Source organism: Plectropomus leopardus, chromosome 3 (genome assembly GCF_008729295.1).
Source record: "Plectropomus leopardus isolate mb chromosome 3, YSFRI_Pleo_2.0, whole genome shotgun sequence".
Taxonomy (NCBI): domain Eukaryota; kingdom Metazoa; phylum Chordata; class Actinopteri; order Perciformes; family Serranidae; genus Plectropomus; species Plectropomus leopardus.
In genome coordinates, this window is record NC_056465.1 from 16,472,178 (window position 1) to 16,491,248 (window position 19,071).

General features: G+C 38.7%; 1 protein-coding gene across 1 annotated transcript in view; it reads left to right on the forward strand.

Annotated features, from left to right (window-relative positions):
• Nucleotides 1-723: 723 nt before the first annotated feature.
• The window catches only part of kdm4b (lysine (K)-specific demethylase 4B), a 57,629-nt gene continuing 39,281 nt past the window's right edge, over nt 724-19,071 (forward strand). Inside the window, exons 1-5 of the mRNA XM_042513607.1 lie at nt 724-849; nt 8,965-9,486; nt 9,808-9,983; nt 11,932-12,046; nt 12,563-12,756. Coding sequence (XP_042369541.1) covers nt 8,992-9,486; nt 9,808-9,983; nt 11,932-12,046; nt 12,563-12,756 — 980 coding nt within the window. The 5' untranslated portion in view covers nt 724-849; nt 8,965-8,991. The remainder of the gene's footprint in view (nt 850-8,964; nt 9,487-9,807; nt 9,984-11,931; nt 12,047-12,562; nt 12,757-19,071) is intronic.

Consider the following 19,071-nt stretch of genomic DNA (forward strand, 5'->3'; position numbering starts at 1 on the left):
CTCTATGGCTTTGCTGACCAAAATATGCCAAAAGAAGGAATTCCTGCATGGGAAAAATATGTAGAGCTACATAATGATTGTTTCATTCAACATGTAAACGTTTTGCTTGAAAGACATTTTCACTAGTAACCCCCTTGTTATCACAAACTGTAATTTAATTACATATTTTTTTAAGTAACTCACTGATTACAATTGCATTTTGTAATTTAAATGCATTTAACCGGTCATATGTAACTAGTTACTTCTCAAGACTGCTAATAAGGATAAAAATAATTTTACGATGAGGAATTTTAAGTAATTTAAACTTAAATCTTATTTTAAAAATGGAAAGTCTCCAGAACATCATGATTTAGAGAATCTATATGAGGAACTTTGAGCAAAAGAGCATGATGTTCAGGGTTTTGGACAAGCTCTCGCACTATTGCAGACATCACATTAATCAATAAATTGTTTTAAAAAAGTGTTTATCTGAACTGAGGGCCTTTTTACTCATTTCATAGTCAACGGAGCGCGACACCCTTTACCTTTCAGACCCAAGCGGTGTTTGCGACATGCTGGCGTGCACATACGAGCACCGTGGACAAGCTGTAGTAGTTGTGTAAATGTATTGGCTGACATGTATGTCTATAGCAGGATAAACCAATCATATCATCAGATTTCTGAGTTAAGCGTTCTGTCATCCGGGTGATGAAACCAATCGCAATGCGTACTTTCTGAGGTGGGCGTGACTCCGAGTAGCCTCTGCTAGCTAACCCCCAACGATAGAGGAAAATCCATCCAGGGAATTTTTGCAAAACGAGACCAAATCGATTGAAAAAACGCGGAGAGGACTACGCTTCGCTGCAGGAGGTAATATTTCTCAAATGGAGTTGATTTTATTCAATCGCGAAGGCTTCATTCTCGCTTAATGGTGCTGTCTGTCGTCGCGGTGTTTTGTTTTTTCTAAATGCAGCTATGGAAGTAGCTACCTAGCTAGAAGCTAGCAAGTGTTGCTATACATGTATTAACGTCAGGACACGGTGAATAGTTGTTGAATGTAACGGTTGATGTTCCATATATGCAGAATTTAAGATGCATGTATTGAAGGTTGACGCGATTACCGTAAACTAACTCATTTTGAAGCGCCACAGCTACGTTTTTTTGTTCGCTGTTTTAAAATGCTAACAACGTTAATGTTAGTTGTGCAGAGCCATCGTCGCCCTCAGCAGCAGTAGCAGCAGCCTGTATCTGCTGCCAATATCGGCTTCTAAATTGAGCAGCGTCGGTTCACCGAGTATGGGATATGAATTCGCGATTAAACAAATACCGATGCTATTTTTGAGTAGCGTTATTAGCTTAGCAGTACCTAGTAAAGGAGCAGTGTGCTGAAAATTGAGACAAGTTTCAGGCCCCGATAGAGTTAAAGGGGCTGTGTAGGCCCCTTTTTGTTGTGGTTAGACAGCTGGGGGTCATGTGGCCTGCCATGATCCACTGAATAGGTCAGTCTCGGTTAGAAAAAGGCCATTGCTCATGACACATTTTGGAGTGAGTCACTACCAATGGTTAAAGTAAAACTTATTGTGCATTGTCGGGTTATGGATAGCCGGATATTTTGGGACGCATGCCTTTATCAGACACCGAGTAGACCATCAGCATTGTGTTGAAGTGGGGTTTAATTTTAAATACAATATGTTGAATTCAGCAGAAAAATATTTTTTCTCGTGATTCCCTTATTTAAAGATCACAACACGTTTCCGGGTCTATATGGTGTTTGTGCTTCATGCAAATGACTTGTTGAATTGCCTCTATTTGCCTAGCTTGTTGTTTGAACCCATGCCTGTGAAGTTGTGCACGAAAAGCTGCACGTAGGATGTATGTATGTATGTATGTATGGATGTAGCAATGTATTGTTGTTATTGTGTGTGTGTGTGTAAGTATGTGAGTGAGTGAGAGATTTGGAGGTCAGAAACAATATTTTACACTTTCTAAACCATATGTTTGTGTTGCAGAGCAATCTAAAATGATTATGTTTTGGGTATATTAATCCAAAAGCTAAAATCTTTTTTTTATAAATCAATATGTCATTTTATATAATCAGTCAAGTGTTATTAAATACTAAGAGTAGCTTGGCTGATAAATTGTTTTTGTTATATTTGCGTGGCATCTATGTAGTGTTGGCAAGGTTAATTTTGTATTGCAACAGGTTACAGGTTACTTGTTACCCTGTTAAAAATGTAATAAATTACATAGCTGTTTTAATTACTTAATGAAAGCAGTGTAACTCATTACATTTGATTACTTTTTTAAAAACAGAAGTGGATAAATGTTGCATCCAAATGACTTTGCTGACCAGCATTTTCCAAAAATATGCCAAAAGAAGTCATTCCTGCAAAGCAAAAATGATGTTAAGTAGCAGAATGAATGTTTAATTCATCATAAAAACAATTCACTGAAAATATTTTTTTTCATATATAACCCCTTTAGTAAGTTTAAGTACAGTTTAATTACACATTTTACTCAGTAACTAACTGATTACAATTACATTTATTCTGTAATGTAATTACTAGAAGTGCTTACTCCACGACACCGCACTTGTGTGGTTGACAGGGTCAGTGCCATTGAAGTTCATCTGTAAATAGATAATTTTATTGTTTTGGAGATGGGACAATTTGTGTCAAATGTTGTTTTTTTTGACATCTTAACTTACCACTACATGTATGTCCTGTACTGAGAGCAGTTCTTACAAAGAGGGAAGTCATTAAATTTTTAAATCTGGTGTGTCAGATATCCTTATAACAGTGACAGCAGGTTGAGCTGTGTATTAAATTTTATTTTTTTTTATTTGATTGACACATTTTTGATTTTAAGAAGAGGGTAAATTGAAGCCAGATAAGAGCCATAGTATGTCTGCTGTGTTCTGTTGATTTTGATGTCAAATGGGGAACCACTGAGAAAGTGGTGAAAGTGAAAATGACACACCTCTGAGTTGAAAACACAGTTTGGTAAGTTTATCTTCATAAGATTAGATTTTTTTCTTCTAAATATAAATTACAATCAAAGATACTGATTTTCACCTCTACACCTGCAGTACTTTTTCCAGGAACCCCTCTTGCATTTTTACGAGAGCCAGACAGATTTGTCGGTTACAGATATTATCAGCCGATATGAGCTTCTCACAGACATATTGGAGCATATCGGCATCAGCATATATTTTTCTGGTATGCAGCGATGAGAAAACTTTTTTTACAGAGCATTTAATGTAGAAAACGATGCTTGGGTGGTTTAGAAATGGTTTCATTATATAGTTTGTCCAGCAGAGTACGCTCCAACTCCATTGTTTACACTACTCTTAGCACTCTGAAGCACATGTAGTAGAGCTAGCATCGCAGAGGAGCGGACGATGGTGCACAGTCAAGGGTTGTTTTCATGGTAAGCCACATTGAAATACATACTGTTAAGTTAATAAACAATGGTCCCATCATTTTGCAAACGAACAAGACGATCTAAGGTCCCAGGATGACGGGAGGAGAGGACTACTAATGTGCCGACTTTATTGCTATTTAGTGGCTTTTCGGACCCTCTCGGTCAGGGAACAAGGAGGAAATATGCTGTCGTTTATTACCATGCTCGTTGCTCTCAGTAACACAGAACGCTGCTATAAGCGGCCGTCAAGCCAGCGTCTCCCCTCTCTCTCCTCCTATGCCAGGTGTGTGTGTAAAGGTTACAGGACAAGAGGTGACGCTGCTCACGGTGTGAGTTCTTGTGTAGTAAGTTTCCAGCTCCGTTATGTTGAAAGAATAAACTGATATCTGATGTTTGATTCCTTCCAATTCTCAACAAGCAGAACAATTTGTAAATATGCAGAGATCACAACAAAACCATTAGGCCTACTTAGGAACTTTTCATAGCTGTGGTTCCACTATAATTCAAGCACAATACTCCTTCACCCTCCTCTGTCCCCAGTAAGAAGGTTTCTAGCACAATAGGGAACATTTATGAGGACGAGAGGAGCTCCCTGGCAGCTGCAAATGCTAAGAAGCTATGCTCCTTGTTTTACAACCTGCCCCTAATTGACTGGCAGTATTAAAAATAGTCAGCAATTGTCAGTACTGATGTTTATTTAGCTATTTATTTTATTGTATTTATCTTTATTTGAATGATCAGCGAAGACTGACGCTGAACACATGTAGTACTGATGCTTATTTTATTTTGATTTATTCTTTATTTTTGTTTGCCTGTAATGTTCAAAAAGTAAATTGTTAAATAAATGTTTGCTTAAGAAAGCAGCCTTCTGAGTATAGTCATAGTGGTGCAAAATCAGTGTACAATCCAAATAGAAATGATCTTTCTCATTCCAGCTCAAAAATTCACAATATCGGTCACCATATTGATAATCTGTGAATCTTTCCACTTTAAAATTGGTATCGGTCTCAAAAATCCCATATCGGTCAGGCTCTAATTTTTACTAGTCCTAATTAAGTGGAGCTGCCAAAATCAGTTATTTTTTTTTTTACAATGAATTCTAAATGTTTAGTACAGGTGGGAGTCACCAGAGGCCCTACGATACGATATCGTCAAAAAATACTTAAGTCACAGTACAACATCTTCGCAATTTTTAAAATTTTGTTTTGCAATATGCTGAGTATTGCAATAACATGTATTGCGATAAATTACCTTGTAAGTTTTTTTTTTTTTTTGCATTTGCCTTTTTTTGATTGGACAGCATTAGCATAAAAAGGGGGAAAGAGAGGGGGGTACATGCAGTAAAGGGCCACAGGTTGGAATCGAACTTGCAGCGGCTGCAGTAAGGACTTAGCCGTTGTACATAGGGTACCCACTCTACCAGGTGAGCTGCAGGGCGGCCCATTAGCATTTTTTCATCTGATATTCCCAAAGCAAACCTTGATCAACGTCTGTTATTTCCTAATAAGATCAAATGTTCCGTCTGTTCACTCACTTCAATTATTTTCATTAAAGCAAAATTTAATTTATCTAGTGGATTAAAAAAAGTAATTGCTGTTATTATTCTAGTGAGCTGCCAAAAGTTTAATTTATATATGTAATATTAATGAATGATTTATAAAAAATCAATACTTGACATCCATGCATCGATGCAATATTGTCATGCAAAGATATTGCAATATTCTTTTGTATCTGTATTTTGTCTCACCCTTACTGTTTAGTCTGTTAAATATCAGTGTAGTGAAAAAGCCTGTCACAAATGTCCAGAGCCCAATTTAATACCTTATTTTTGCCTATTTTTGGTGTACTAACAGTCCAAAACTCAAAGATATTCAGTTCACTGTAATATAAAATAGGAAAATTAATAATTTTCTTTTGATTGACTAATAGACAACCCAACTGATTGTTTCAACTCTAAGTTTATGCCCCAGAGAAGTCTCCGTGCTACAGGTAGCACTCTGGTGTCCTTGGAGCTACCAGGGTTTGCTGTACTGAGGGTCGCTGGTTTGTCAAACACAAGCCTCAGGGCACTTACAATTTGTGGACAACTTTCATTTACACAGTCAGCAAGAACAAGTTGCTAGTAGTATCAATATTAGGACAAGTGGTGGAAATTAACTGTAAAACAGTTAGGTAAAAACCTTCCTGCTTATTTAAAAAGAATGAGATGAAGGGAGAGATTCTGTAGATGACAGAGAGTGTAGGGGAGAGAGGTAGTTACAAGTCAGATGAGAGAAACACAGTGCAATTTATTGGTTATTTGCCTAAATGAATTTGTCTAAGCCTAACATTTTTTATTGCTGGGGTCTAGAAGTTAGCATCTGCCCACTTCAGGGGGTTTACTAATTCGTCTGGCATCATGGTCATTGAGTGCAATGCGTACATGTCACTTTACCTCATTGTTGTTTGTTTTTAACCATTGTACATATTGTATTAGGGCTGGGCAATATAGCTAAAAATGTTATCATGATACAAGGCTTCATATTGGTCGATTGATTGGTCGGTTGATATCATGCTAAAAAGTCCAAAAAAAAAATCTTTTAAGTTCTAAGACTGTTTTTGCTCTTGAGTGAAAGTTGAATAAACCAGACAGTTTATTGTGGATTAAACTATTATTTATTGTCAGAATATGTTTGCATTTGCAAACAGGGGGCATTTAACAAATCTAGGTAGATTCAAAACAGTACTAATCAGAATAATGTAATTAAATAAAACAATAGACAAAGAAGTCTTACTTCTTGAGCTTTTAAAACACAGTTTAAAGCATTTTGTAAGTGTTTCAGCGACAATGTACAATAAGTATAAGTAAGTATAAGTAGACAAAAACATCTTAACTGTGGTTAGTAGTCTATTGATTTCTGCTGTTTCTCTTTTAAAACATAACAAAAGACATACTTTTATGGCATCATGAAGCAATCTGGAGTCATTTATTACGATGAAAATCAATCTGATGCATAGCACAGTAGGACGGTGTCTTCTGCTCTCTCTGCCTGGTTTTCATGGGGATTGGCTGAATTTTCTTTAATTGTTGCAGTTGCAACATCCAGGAGGGTCTGATCAGTTTTCCTGCTCGCTTCTGCAAACCATACAACCTACCATAGGTGATACAATAACAGTAGAAAGCCAAGTGCAGTGAAAGTGAAATTTAACCTTTAATTTACATAGGAAATAACACTCTTTTGTTTAGAACAGCAGAGCTCCTATTTTAGTGTTGTGTGTTGGTTTTCCAACCTGAATTAACATGAAACTGGCTGACATGCTTTTACGTTATCAGTTACATCAGATGATTCTGCTGGGTGAAGTTTTTCAAAAGTTAAGCATATTAAAACAATAGGACAGAAATGTCATTAGTGTCACTGCAGAACTTGCTCAGAAGCCGTCATATAGTGACCTGTATATCCATCTCTCAGCAGGTGACGCAGACGTGTGCCTCTGTACAGCCTCCAGCAGCTGCTGAAAATGCCTGTTTTATAGTTCTTCTGTAGTGGAACATATATGCAGAGTTTATAGAGTTTTGCGATTTGTCTTCTATAATGCAAGAACAACAACGAAGCAGTTATGATCGCGTACCCACAGCGGCCCTGATAAAGTGATCAATGTGCAGTTTAATAATAGCTGCCTAATAATGCTTACAAACAGTTTCATCACTTTTTGATGAGCTCTTGCAGCACCAAAGAACATAAATATAGACTCTATAAGCTTTAAAGTGCTGCATGTGCTTCTGTCAGTCACGTAATATGATTTCCCCTCGTGGGAATGCAGGATGACAAACGCAAAAACTGTCCAATCAACAGTCACCTGTCAGCCAGTAAAACCTCATGTTTATGCCTCATGGTTCGATTATGTGCAGTGTGAAAGCCAACCAAAGCAAGTTCGGAGTTCCCGAACTATTATGTGTGAAAACAACCTTAAACTCAATGAACTGCTGTTGAAGGAAAAAAAAACACGAAGAATTCCGCTTGCATTGGACTGTAATAAACATATGATGCATCAATAATTATCAAACTATCCAGCATTGCATAAGAATTAAAAGCTCCATTTTAAGCAAACTTTAGGTGAATTAGGCATTTTATGCTGATAACAGGCCAACCTCTCCTGACTGCATGACTGACTTTTTCTGTGTGCTATTAATTGTTTTACTTTGAAGAAAAAGTTTTTAGTAGGCCTACTTCTTGTATAGCTGCCAACAGCCTGCCAACATTCCCAGTTAGAGAAAGGTTGAAAATCAGGCAATGTGCCTGTGGCTCTAGGCCCCAAAATCACTACATCTGCCCCTGGTAGTAATAATGAGAGCTCAGTGTGAGCAGCTGGATTAGACATGGAGCAATGCATCCTGGTGTTTCTAAATAATTCCATCTAAAGTCTGACAAAACCTGAAACTGAAGTGGCCTGTAGAGGTCTGAAGAAGTCACTTTCCACTGCTGAATATATGGCTGTTCATTCAGACACTTTGGTGCTGTGATGAGAAGCTCTGCTCTGTCTGTCTGTCTGTTTCACCATCAGCTATTTGATTTGTGATCATAAAATGCTGTGGAAGCACATACGACTTGGTTGTCAAGTACTCAGCTGTATTCTTGAGTCAAAGTCGTTCACTGTATTACATGATTCTTTAACACATCTGCTGCCGCAGTGTTTTGTTGTGAGCCCAAAAGTGTGAGAGTTGCCAAACAAGGTTGGGAACAACAAACCCCCCCGAAATAACTGAAGTGGGCAAGATTACTTTGCTTAGAGGTTCTGAATGTCAGTTTTGATTAATTTTCGATTAATTTCCCAGCCCTAGAACAGTTCAGGCTGGTGTGTCAGACCCATGCAAGCTCCCGTGTCTTGCTTGTCACGTGCTGTGAAGGTGTAAAGTGAAGGGGTTTAGCACCACAGTTAGAAAGTTAGCCTGCCGTAATCCCTTAAGGTTTGATGTTAAGGTGGACTAGCTGTTCTCGTTGTAGTTACAATCTAAGCCACTCCTAAACAGATAATAGAGAAATGTCTGTTTGCTGGGTCTCTCCTGAGTTAGTGAGGCAATTCCAGATTCCAAATCAAAATTTACTTTACTTTTAGTAGTCCTGTAACTGTTTTTTGTAGAGTTAAATTATTGTAGTTGGGGTTTATTTTTTATTTAAAAGGTGAATTCTTTAATTATGCTTTATATTCATACCTTCCTGGAATTGCACTGGTTTATATGATATATGACGGTGTGTGGACAGTGGTGTATGTGCTTTTCATTGTGAAAATACAGTAGTTATAACAGTGGGCAGCTCTGCAACTGCGCTGTAGCAACAAATGCTGCCAATATTGACACACACTGCTCATGCATGCAGTGTGGTCTGGGCATAATCTCCACGGCACATCATGTGCACTGCATGCAAAACATCCTCGTTACAACCTCTCCAGTATGAAGTTAATAGAAAGTTGAGGGTCCTTATTTATTCAGTATTAAAAATCTCATTGTCAGGATTTCTTAATACCCTGGTATACTGTAATACTGTGATACTGCCCATACCTTAATGCCAATGCTCTCTCCTCCAGGTTTACCTGCAACCCTTAAAAGACCCAATGGCTACCGACATGCCCATGGACACGGTGCCGACTCCTCACCCTGCCCCAACCTCACTCCCTGACCTTGCCCCAGCCTCTCCTGCTCTGAGTGCCAGTGCAGCACCAGACCAGATTCCCACCCAGGAACCACAAATAGGTGAAATCCCAAACGTGATGACTTCTTCAGAACATGACGCTGCTCCAGGTCTTTCTGCGGCTCTGCCTACAGACCCAGGTGTGGTCCCAGGTGTGGTCCCAGGTGTGGTCCCAGGTGTGGTCCCAGGTGCGGCCTCAGATGTAGCCCCAGGAGTGGCCCCAGGAGTAGCCTCAGGCATGGCCCCAGACCCTGTTCCAGGGTTTGAGCTGCCCTCAGCCCCTCTGCCACCAGCCAGTGCCAAGAACCCCAGCTGCAAGATAATGACTTTCAGGCCTACCATAGAGGAGTTTAAAGACTTCGCCAAATACATTGTCTACATGGAAAGTCAAGGAGCGCACCGTGCTGGTCTAGCAAAGGTTAGGACAACACTCATATGGATGCATACGCTCATCCATACGCTCATGTATTTGATGCAGTCCTATTATGGTAATGTCTAATCCGTAACTTACAATTTTCAATCCTATCAGCAGCTACTGTCCATTCCTACTTAAAATGGTAAAGCAGGGTCTTAAGATTCCATATGTTGTTTCAATAACAACGGAAAAACCTGTAATATTAAACTAAGATTTTGATGGGTTCTTGAGCGTTAAGATTTAGCTACATGTGGCCCAAATGTGAAAGCCTCAATTTTAATGTCAGCCTATTGATTGAATATGAATGCTAAAAATCTTCACCAGGTGATTCCCCCGGAGGGCTGGAAACCAAGGAAGTCCTATGAAACTATCGAGGATATGGTGATTCCAGCTCCCATCATGCAGGTGGTGACTGGACAGTCGGGTCTGTTCACCCAGTACAACATCCAGAAGAAGTCTATGACTGTAAGCGAGTACCGCAAACTGGCCAACAGCAAAAAGTAAGTTGGATTCCAGTCCGGAGACCTCCTTTATAAGTGTGGTTTCTCTTTGATATTGGTAGACATTGTCAGCACAGGCCCTATGTTACACCCGCAAAAAGAAACTGTCATTTCCAATTTTAAACCTAGCCAGGTGTCATCTTTATGGCCAACGCTCCTGTTGTGTAAGTAGCCAGTACTAGCTCCCAGATCTGTGCCCATTGGCGCGTAGGTCTTAAAATACGGTGAGGTCGGGCGCACTGTTGGTGTTTTGCTGATTCAACAAAAGGCTTTTGTACCATTGACCAACAAAAACCGTGTCTAAAGTCAGTGGTTAAAGTATTTTCTTGCTATTTTAAAGGGCATATTTTTCATATAGTAAGATGCGCTGACATAGGCGTGTTCACAAGACGCTTACACTCTTGTTTGCTACACACACGTGAGGATGGTTTGCGTGTGGCTGAAATAATACATCATTAATGACCAAAATACTAATTAAATTCTCTAAAATGTGAACATAGCAGAGAGCAGAGCCACAAAACTGTAGACTTGGCAGCAGATTGTCCATTAAGAGAAATGCTGTGCACATTTATGCACTTGGAGCAGTGTAACTTCATTTGTTATTTCTGAATCTAAAAGTTTAGTTGTTTCCTCTATCAAGTTTGTAATGACAGCTTTTAGTTTTGTTTCTTAAATGTCACATGATACTTGCTGCAGTAACATTACTGCTCTTACTGCATTATTCTCAGCAGAAAAATGCTGGCCTCTGCTGTTTGCAGAATCCGTTATGTAAATAACAGTACACCAGGTGCAGGCACATCTGGTTTTTAAAAGGAATGAGTGATAACACTGATTGGTTAAACACACCTATGATTAATTAAAGGGCTATATAACCCATTTACCCCTTGTGCCTTACTTTGCAGTCATATTATGCACTGTTTATCAGCAAAAGAGGTTGGACACGCCCTTAATGCATTTGCGCTGTACACTTTAGACCACGTGCTATAGATCCATTTAATAGGGCCCTATGTGTTAAAAAGGGGATTTAGACTGATGAGGCGAGGCGTCTGCGTTGCTTTGCCCTCCAAGCAATGTTTTCTTACATTTATATTCTCACACTTAGTTCAGTTTGATAAATCAAATATTAGCATAATGATTAAAGACCACTGGTTTATCAAAAAGGCTATGAAAATAAAAAAAGAACAACTTGTGCCATGTATCTTAACACGCCAGCAAATGGTTAACCAAACATCCCTAGCAACGACTGATCTATGATTAGCATGAAACTACTGTAGTACAAAAAAATTGTTTGTTTTTTTTCAGCTTGAATGGTAACAGAGTTAGGTCAACAATCGATCCTTCTTACGGTGGCATCTTCTGCTGAGATGAACAGTTCCCCCTTTGAAGATGATATGGTCTTAAAGTAGATTTCTTCTGGTTCTTTTAAATGAAAGTAGTCTTATACTGTTGATCAGTGTTAAAAAACATCTTAAGATGCTGATTTAAAGTTAGAAACTGACACAGCATGTAAAACAACGAACAATGGGCTGATAGTACACAGGCTGTAGTTTTGTTTTGGTGCATATTTGCCTGCTAGCCGGCAGAAAATGTCACATAAAATTGAATAGAGAAGATAATGAAACCATATATATATATATATATAAATATATATAATATATATATATATATATATATATATATATATATATATATATATATATCGTTATATACAATACATCAACAATATTATTTCTCACTATTGGTTGGATTTTATCAAGGGATGAACATATAAAATACAACCAATAGTGAGAAATAATATTGTTGATATTTTGCATATAACGACAATATTTTCCATTTCTGCTGTTTAGACTCACTGCTCATTATGCTGGATGCTTGCCAAAATAAAGGTTTAGCTGAAAGGCCATCTCCTTAATTACTGCTTACAATATGACCTTTGTGCCATTTTCAGGTACTGCACCCCTCGGCACAAAGACTTTGACGATCTAGAGAGGAAGTACTGGAAGAACCTGACATTTGTGTCTCCCATTTATGGTGCTGATGTCAGTGGCTCCATCTATGATGAGGTGAGGGTTGTGTGTGTTCCCAAGAAGTATGTTATTGCTTGGGCTGATTTTCTAACCATGCGTATTTTGCTTGATACTTTGATCAGGGCGATTTGAGGACAAAAGAACACTATTGGCACTAAATATCTGCATTTTAGATGTTTTCAATACTATTTTTCAGAATTGCTGCTTCATAAATATATTATTTTATGATCTGGGAACTTTAATTACAAAGTTGTTTGTTGGTTGTTTCAAATTCATCCACTCTAGAGATCCATATTTTGAATAAATTGATTCATAGATAAATGTTATTGTAATGAAATGTCCCTACTATAAGAAGCCACTTTTGACGTGTTTTTATGATTTCTTACCTGTATCAAAAAAGTTTCACAATAGTGTTCAGATCAAAGATCTGGAAGTCAGCAGGTTCATTATTGTTTGACTACAGCACCATCAGGTGGTCAGTGATTGACTGAGTGCAGTGTGTGGACAACTCTGTGTATGCTAATCACCAAAACGCCTTTTGTCTCTGTTCAGGATATTCAAGAGTGGAACATTGGCCATCTCAACACGCTGCTTGATATGGTGGAGCAGGAGTGTGGCATCGTCATTGAGGGTGTCAACACTCCCTACCTGTACTTCGGCATGTGGAAGACCACATTTGCCTGGCACACTGAGGACATGGACCTCTACAGCATTAACTACCTGCACTTTGGACAGTCCAAGTCCTGGTAAGTGGATAAAAAATGATGTTATTAAATGATATACCAGTTATAATTATACTGTAGATGTCAGTATCAGAATTCTGCCTCAACTTCATGCTGCATAAATAACTGAGTGGAGGCTTCAGCATAACTAAAGCCACCTTTGGGCTTTGCTTTGGCTTTTTAGGATTGTTTCTGATCACTGATTGAATTGAATTACTGATTATGTTTGACCCACCCAGTAGTGATCACCCACTGGTTCTTATTCTAAAACTTTTGCATAAGTCACTCTGCGAAAAACATTTTCTAACCTTATGCTTTAAGGTAGTTTAATGTTGAAGTGCAAAGTCTTCAAAGTATTTTAAAAAGAGTATTTCCTCCATGCTACTAGTTACACTTTTCAAAAAATGATGTAATTCCCCTTGTACCATTACAATCAGCAACTGAATTCTGGAGTGGTCTCTCTCCACTGTATGTTTCTTTGAGCTATCACAAATTTTGACACATTTTTACATCTGCCAGAGTGGAGACAACATTACAGTTGCACTTGCTATTAATTTATCTGGCTTTAAGGAAAGTAGCACAACTGTAGACTTTGTTACAGTCAAGCCAGTTTTATGATTGCAAAAACCACAAATCTGGTTGGATGGGAAGCTGTGTGACAAACAGCAGCTGACAGTGTTGCCTCACACCGTGGGCATACCAACAGCCGGAAGATGCTGCCTGCCTGATAGTATCTGAATTCCTATGGTGGTTAACGGCACCATCTAAAGCCCATGTGGAACCCAGCAGGAACATAATCTGCCTGTGTGGTGGAGATAGAGCTGCCTGGTGATTCAGCCAGAAAAAAAAACAGTGTCTGATGGTTATTTATTTAGTTTATCTCCTTGAAGTTCTACACAGTTTAATTTTAAGAATAGCAGGTAGAGTCATTTATAATAAACCAAAGCTTTGCTTGTTTCACACAGTTCTTTATTGGTAAAAGCAAACATTTGTTTCAGTGTAGGGCTGCAACAATATTTTTTCCAGATTAACTTTAATAAATAAATAAATATTGGGCGAGAAAATGCCAGGAACAGGCAAAAACAGTTTTTCCCAGTTTACTAGAGTCCAAGGTGTGGTCATCAAATGCTTTATCCTATTGACAGTCCAAAATCCCGAAACTTTTAATTTGACAAAGGGAGAATCTTTGAGCAACCAGCAAGTATTTGTTATAGAGAACCTAAAAAATGTATATAAAAAAGGTATTTTTGTTTAGAAATGGCTGTAAATTAGTAATGAGTTGTCAAAATTAGGCCTGTGCAGGATCTTTTTTTAATACCTTAATACCTTCCTGAAATTTTACCACGATCAATAGTATTTGTATGCTGCACAACCTCCATCAAAGTATGCTAGTCCAAGTGGAAGCTCTTATCCCTGCAGCACATGTTCTTCCTATGGCACTGCTGTTTCATCTGCTCTGTAGTATACCTCAGCGCTCTTCAACCCATTTGTTTCAGTGAACAAGTCCAAAGCGCTCTTGACAGACTGAGGCCAAAGTGTGGGAAGTTTCCATTGGGCATTTAACATTACAACTTCAGGACAACTACATCCTTCAGTGTCTAGATTCTTGTTTTTCAGGAGCAGCAAGCTTTAGATATTTCTTAGTCTCTGCCTTAGACTATAATGCTATTTATAAGTGATACTTTGATCATTCTGTGTTGTGCTCACAATACTGAGGCCTCTCACTGGTTATTTCACCATCTGAGGGTTCCTTATTTGACAATAAACCTTGACATGCTTTTGTTTTCAAGTTGGGTTTGACCTTTAGATAAAAACACTTCATGAATAATGCTAGAATTCAGTTTTGTTTTTTAGTTTCTTCTATAATTTCCAGCTGTTATGTCTAAGAATTGTTTGTTGTTTTCCTCTTTTGTGTTCCCAGCAAATCACTATAATTCATCCTCATTCTGAAGAATCACAATTTGTACAGTGCATCTCTTCAGGGATGTTGAAAAAAAGTTGTTGAAAATCAGGTGTTGTGAAATTAGAGGTTTGATATTGACTTCACACTTTTGAATGCACAGAGCGTTTGTTGAAACCATTTGTAGCTGCTGTTGTAAAGGTATTAATAGTAATTTGAGCTATTTTACTCTCTTGCTTTCTGTTCTGCACATCATTATTATATTCCCCTCTGTGTCCGTCACTCACCCCCTCTCCTTGGTACCTGCAACAAAATCTTTTTTTCCACCTCTTGATTTCCTCGTGTGTGTTTGCTTTTTCCCTTCTTTACCTTAATATTGCTTTCCATCCATGGCACTGCAGGTGGTGGGCGGAGCCAACCCAACCTTCGAGCATCCAGAAATACAGTATTACCTGTGTGTGTGTGTGTGTGTGTGTGTGTGTGTGTGTGTGTGAGTGTGAGTGAGAGTGAGAGAGAGAACATAGAAATGACAGGCATAAACCCATACTGTGTTCTATAAGCCTGTTGAACACCAGAATCAAAATCACAGCTGCACTCTTTTTTTGGATGGAGGAAGTACATACTTGTACATTTCAGAAAGCTTCTGCAGACTTTTTCGACAGCAAATTTCACATTTCTCTTTTTTTGGAAAGTTTCTTTATCAAAAGCTTAATGATTTAACACAAGACATTTTTCAGAGGCCTTTTGGAGCAGCAACTGTGATAACATGCTTTTAAAGTTGCTCAGTGTGTTACACAAGCCCCTACAAAGATTGTGCTATAGGCCGCTACAAAAATCTTTCTTTACACCAACTTTGCATTTAGACAGACTCAAACAAGGTCATCATGCCACTCCTGTGTGTGATTTTAGACAGCATGTGGGCATTGCAGAAGCAAAAGAGGCGTGACATATAACATACGCATCATCAGCCCTGTCTTAACAATAACAATGGGATAACATGGCAATAACAATCATTTACTGTCCCTGTCAAATGGTGGCTCATCCTGTCCTCTGGTAGGGTAAGAAGCTTCCAAATCTCATTCTTTTACTAATTTGCGGACATTAACATCTGCTGTTCTTCTTTGAGTTAGCAGCTAATTGCTGCTAGGTGCTTATTAAATCTCCTGAGTCGCATGCATACCATGCTGTAAAACATCACACCAGTCCCTCCCATAATCCCATGGTTATCCTGGTTGCGTAGAAATTTGATTTGGCTCTGTAACTACTTCCATATGCGGCTCAACGGAGACACAACTCTATCCTCCTATTCCATGATTGTACCCTCTATACAGAATGGTCAGGCGGTGCAATGGCATGATGACCCTGCCTTGAATAGGCACTGTAAAAGGTGCTATAGAAAACAGGTGCAGATGTTTTGATGTGCGGTATAGGCTGTCAGTGTCTGCTTCCCTTAAGATACTCAGCTAATTGTTTTTGTAAGAAGCAAGGGGAAACCTAATCAAATCAAGCAGTAGAGATTTACATGCAAAACGTTACATCAGTTTCTTTCTTTTATTAACGGGACAAATTCTTTGTGCATGTCACACTGCCCATATAATTTAAAGCTGGTATCTACCAGTGCTGAGTCTGCAGTTTGCCAACACATTAATGCGATTAACTTTCTTGCTTCTGAACTTGCTTTCTCCCTCTTTCTATGTCCACTTATTTTGCTCGTACCATCATCCCCATTAAGACTAATTTACTTTTTGATGAATGATTGCACACCATACATTTCTGTGCTTTTTCTTTTTCCTCTTTTTTCCCCCGTTTTAATTCTCTTGCTTGTTTTGTTCTCTCTCTGTCACTCTCTCTCAGTGCTTACCATGCCTTCCCACCCTCATTTTTCTGAAATTGAATAATTTTCCCGTTTACACTTGTGTGTGGTGGGGTAATTACAGGCTGTTAAACAGAGCATGCCCCCTTAAAACACACACTCACTCACACACTCTTCCTCTCCTCTCATAGTGCAGCCGTTTGTGAAATTAAGTCCATTCCCCCTTCAACTCTGCTCCCATCAAAGTCAGACCTCACCATAACGACTACTACTGCTACACACATACACACATGGGTGAGTGTGTAAAAGATCTCAGCCTTAGAGGCCTGTCACTTTTTCCCGGTCTTTATCCCTCCATCATTCTTTTTCTCTTTATTTTCATTGCTCAAATCCACTCAGTCACACCTCTCCCCCAAAACACACCAGCAGATCTGCTGTCAGATAAAAGATTAGCCTCAGTGCATGTGGGGAGAAGGTAGGGAAAGACTGACGAAAGACAATTTAAAGGGATATTTTGAAGTGTACCCCATCTGCAACTTCCCGGCAAGGCAGGAGTTTATTATGAATCCATCCGTCTTAAACCTCCTCTGTAATCCAAAGGTTTTGAACCATTTTTGCTTGACAGTTTTTCTCTCCCATAGGAGAGGGACTGAAAAGTCGAGATCTGCATCCAGCATTAGTTGAGTTGTAATTGCAGTTTGGATTTTTGGTGCAATGTTTTGGTTCTGGCCTCATGCTTATTTGTGCACAAAAATACAGTAAATACTGAGAGTGAACTCTTGGTGAATGTGGAATACTTGAATGTCAGAAATAATATTCAGGTCATATCATTCAAACCATTGTTTTGGATAGCCAAATAGGAAAAATAGTTACCGTCAGTCTCCAGAAATTGAAGCTCTGAACATCACTACAGAAGTTTCAACAAACCATTGGCAAAGACGTTCAAAGCCACATTTGCTGCCAGTTACATACAAAAAAAATCTTAATATCATTACACTTTTTGTTTGCGTTTCTTTTCACTAGTAAATAAACTGCTCTAAATGCATACACAATAGTGCAAAAGTGTCTAATTTAGGCTTTATCTGCTGTGATTTAGACTAGCAGTGGAGTTATCCATCCTGGAATATTGTGTGAACAGTCCTAAATTGGAATAACGGAATTTCCTGTTCTTTTCTATTTCCTGATGGTGCATGCATGCACTATGATGCTGCTATTATCTGGTCACTGTTTGATTGAATAAGTCATGTGCTGCTTAGAAACTAGAGAAACTAATTGCAGCACTAAAATGGTGAAAAGCAAGTTTCTCTAGTTTCTTTACACATGTGCCTATGACCTGTAAACTAAAAAGGAAGATTGCACATGAATGCAGCATGTCTGCCGAGGTGTAAAACATGCTGTCGTCACAGCTTAATTTCGACCTGCCAGCCAAGCTGTCCTCCTGTAGATAATTTTTACCTCTATCACAGATAGGTGTAAAAGTTCAAGCCTTCAGTTGCTGTGTGTTCTTTTTATTTGTGCGTTTCTCTTTCTGCTGCTGGAGTGACAGACGTGTTGCTGCCATGGCAACTGTGGCCTAAGGAGGGAGGGAACAGCAGGAGACACGCTGATCGGCTGATTTGTTTAGTTCGATGCTGGGATGGAAGGGATCATCTGAGGGATGTTCTCCGCTCTGAAATAGATGCACATTTACACAGAAAACCTTGCAGTGTGATCCTCCCGGAGGACACGAAAGCCTTCAAAGGAATACTCTGACATTTGAGGAAATGTATTTATTTGCTGTCTTACTGAGAGTGAGATGAGAAGATCAATATTAATTTCATCTTCAAAACAGAGGGATATCCCTGATGTGTTTAGCCTAGCTACGCACAAGCACTGTTACACACATGGCTTAACACCCACCTTGTTTTAGCTCCCGTGTATGGCTCCCAAAATAACGTCAGAGCTAACATCATAAATGATGAGTGCAGTTGGGATTTGTATGTTGAGCTACATGGATAAAAAATAGTCACATAGTCAGTAGTTAATATGGTCACAGGGCTATATCTGCTCATATTGGCTCTCACAAGAAGGCCTTTTGCATAATGACAGTTTAAGGTTGGAACTGTGGTTGAATTAAAAATTAAAACCCAAAAGTGGGTTTAATTTGATGCAATTTTTTGGGGTTAAACAGTAAAGTAAAACACAAGTGGTCAGAAGTTATTACTTGTCTTATTCTTCTTTGCATTATAGTTACTTCGATCTGTTAACCTCTTTCATTACTATTGATACTAAACATGTATTAGCTTTTGTAAGCCAAGAGCAAAAATGAAAAATATATTATCATGTAGAGGATGATTGTGGTCTTACATGGTCTTAAAACCAGAATAAGATAATTGCATATTCACTAAAATTGGCCAGTTACAACTGTGAGGTAATAAACTGATTTTCAACACATTGATTTGTTGTCAGATGTCATTTGCTTGCTCTGAAATGGCATGAAGGACTTTGGTCACAGTGAGCCTCTGATGTGGGCTATTTGTTTAAATCCAGGCTAGAATAATAAGCATTGGTGGAGGCTTTAGCTCTCTGAAGCTCCAAGCTTTCGTCTACAGATGGCAGTGTGGCACTGTGTCTTGGCACCTCTGAC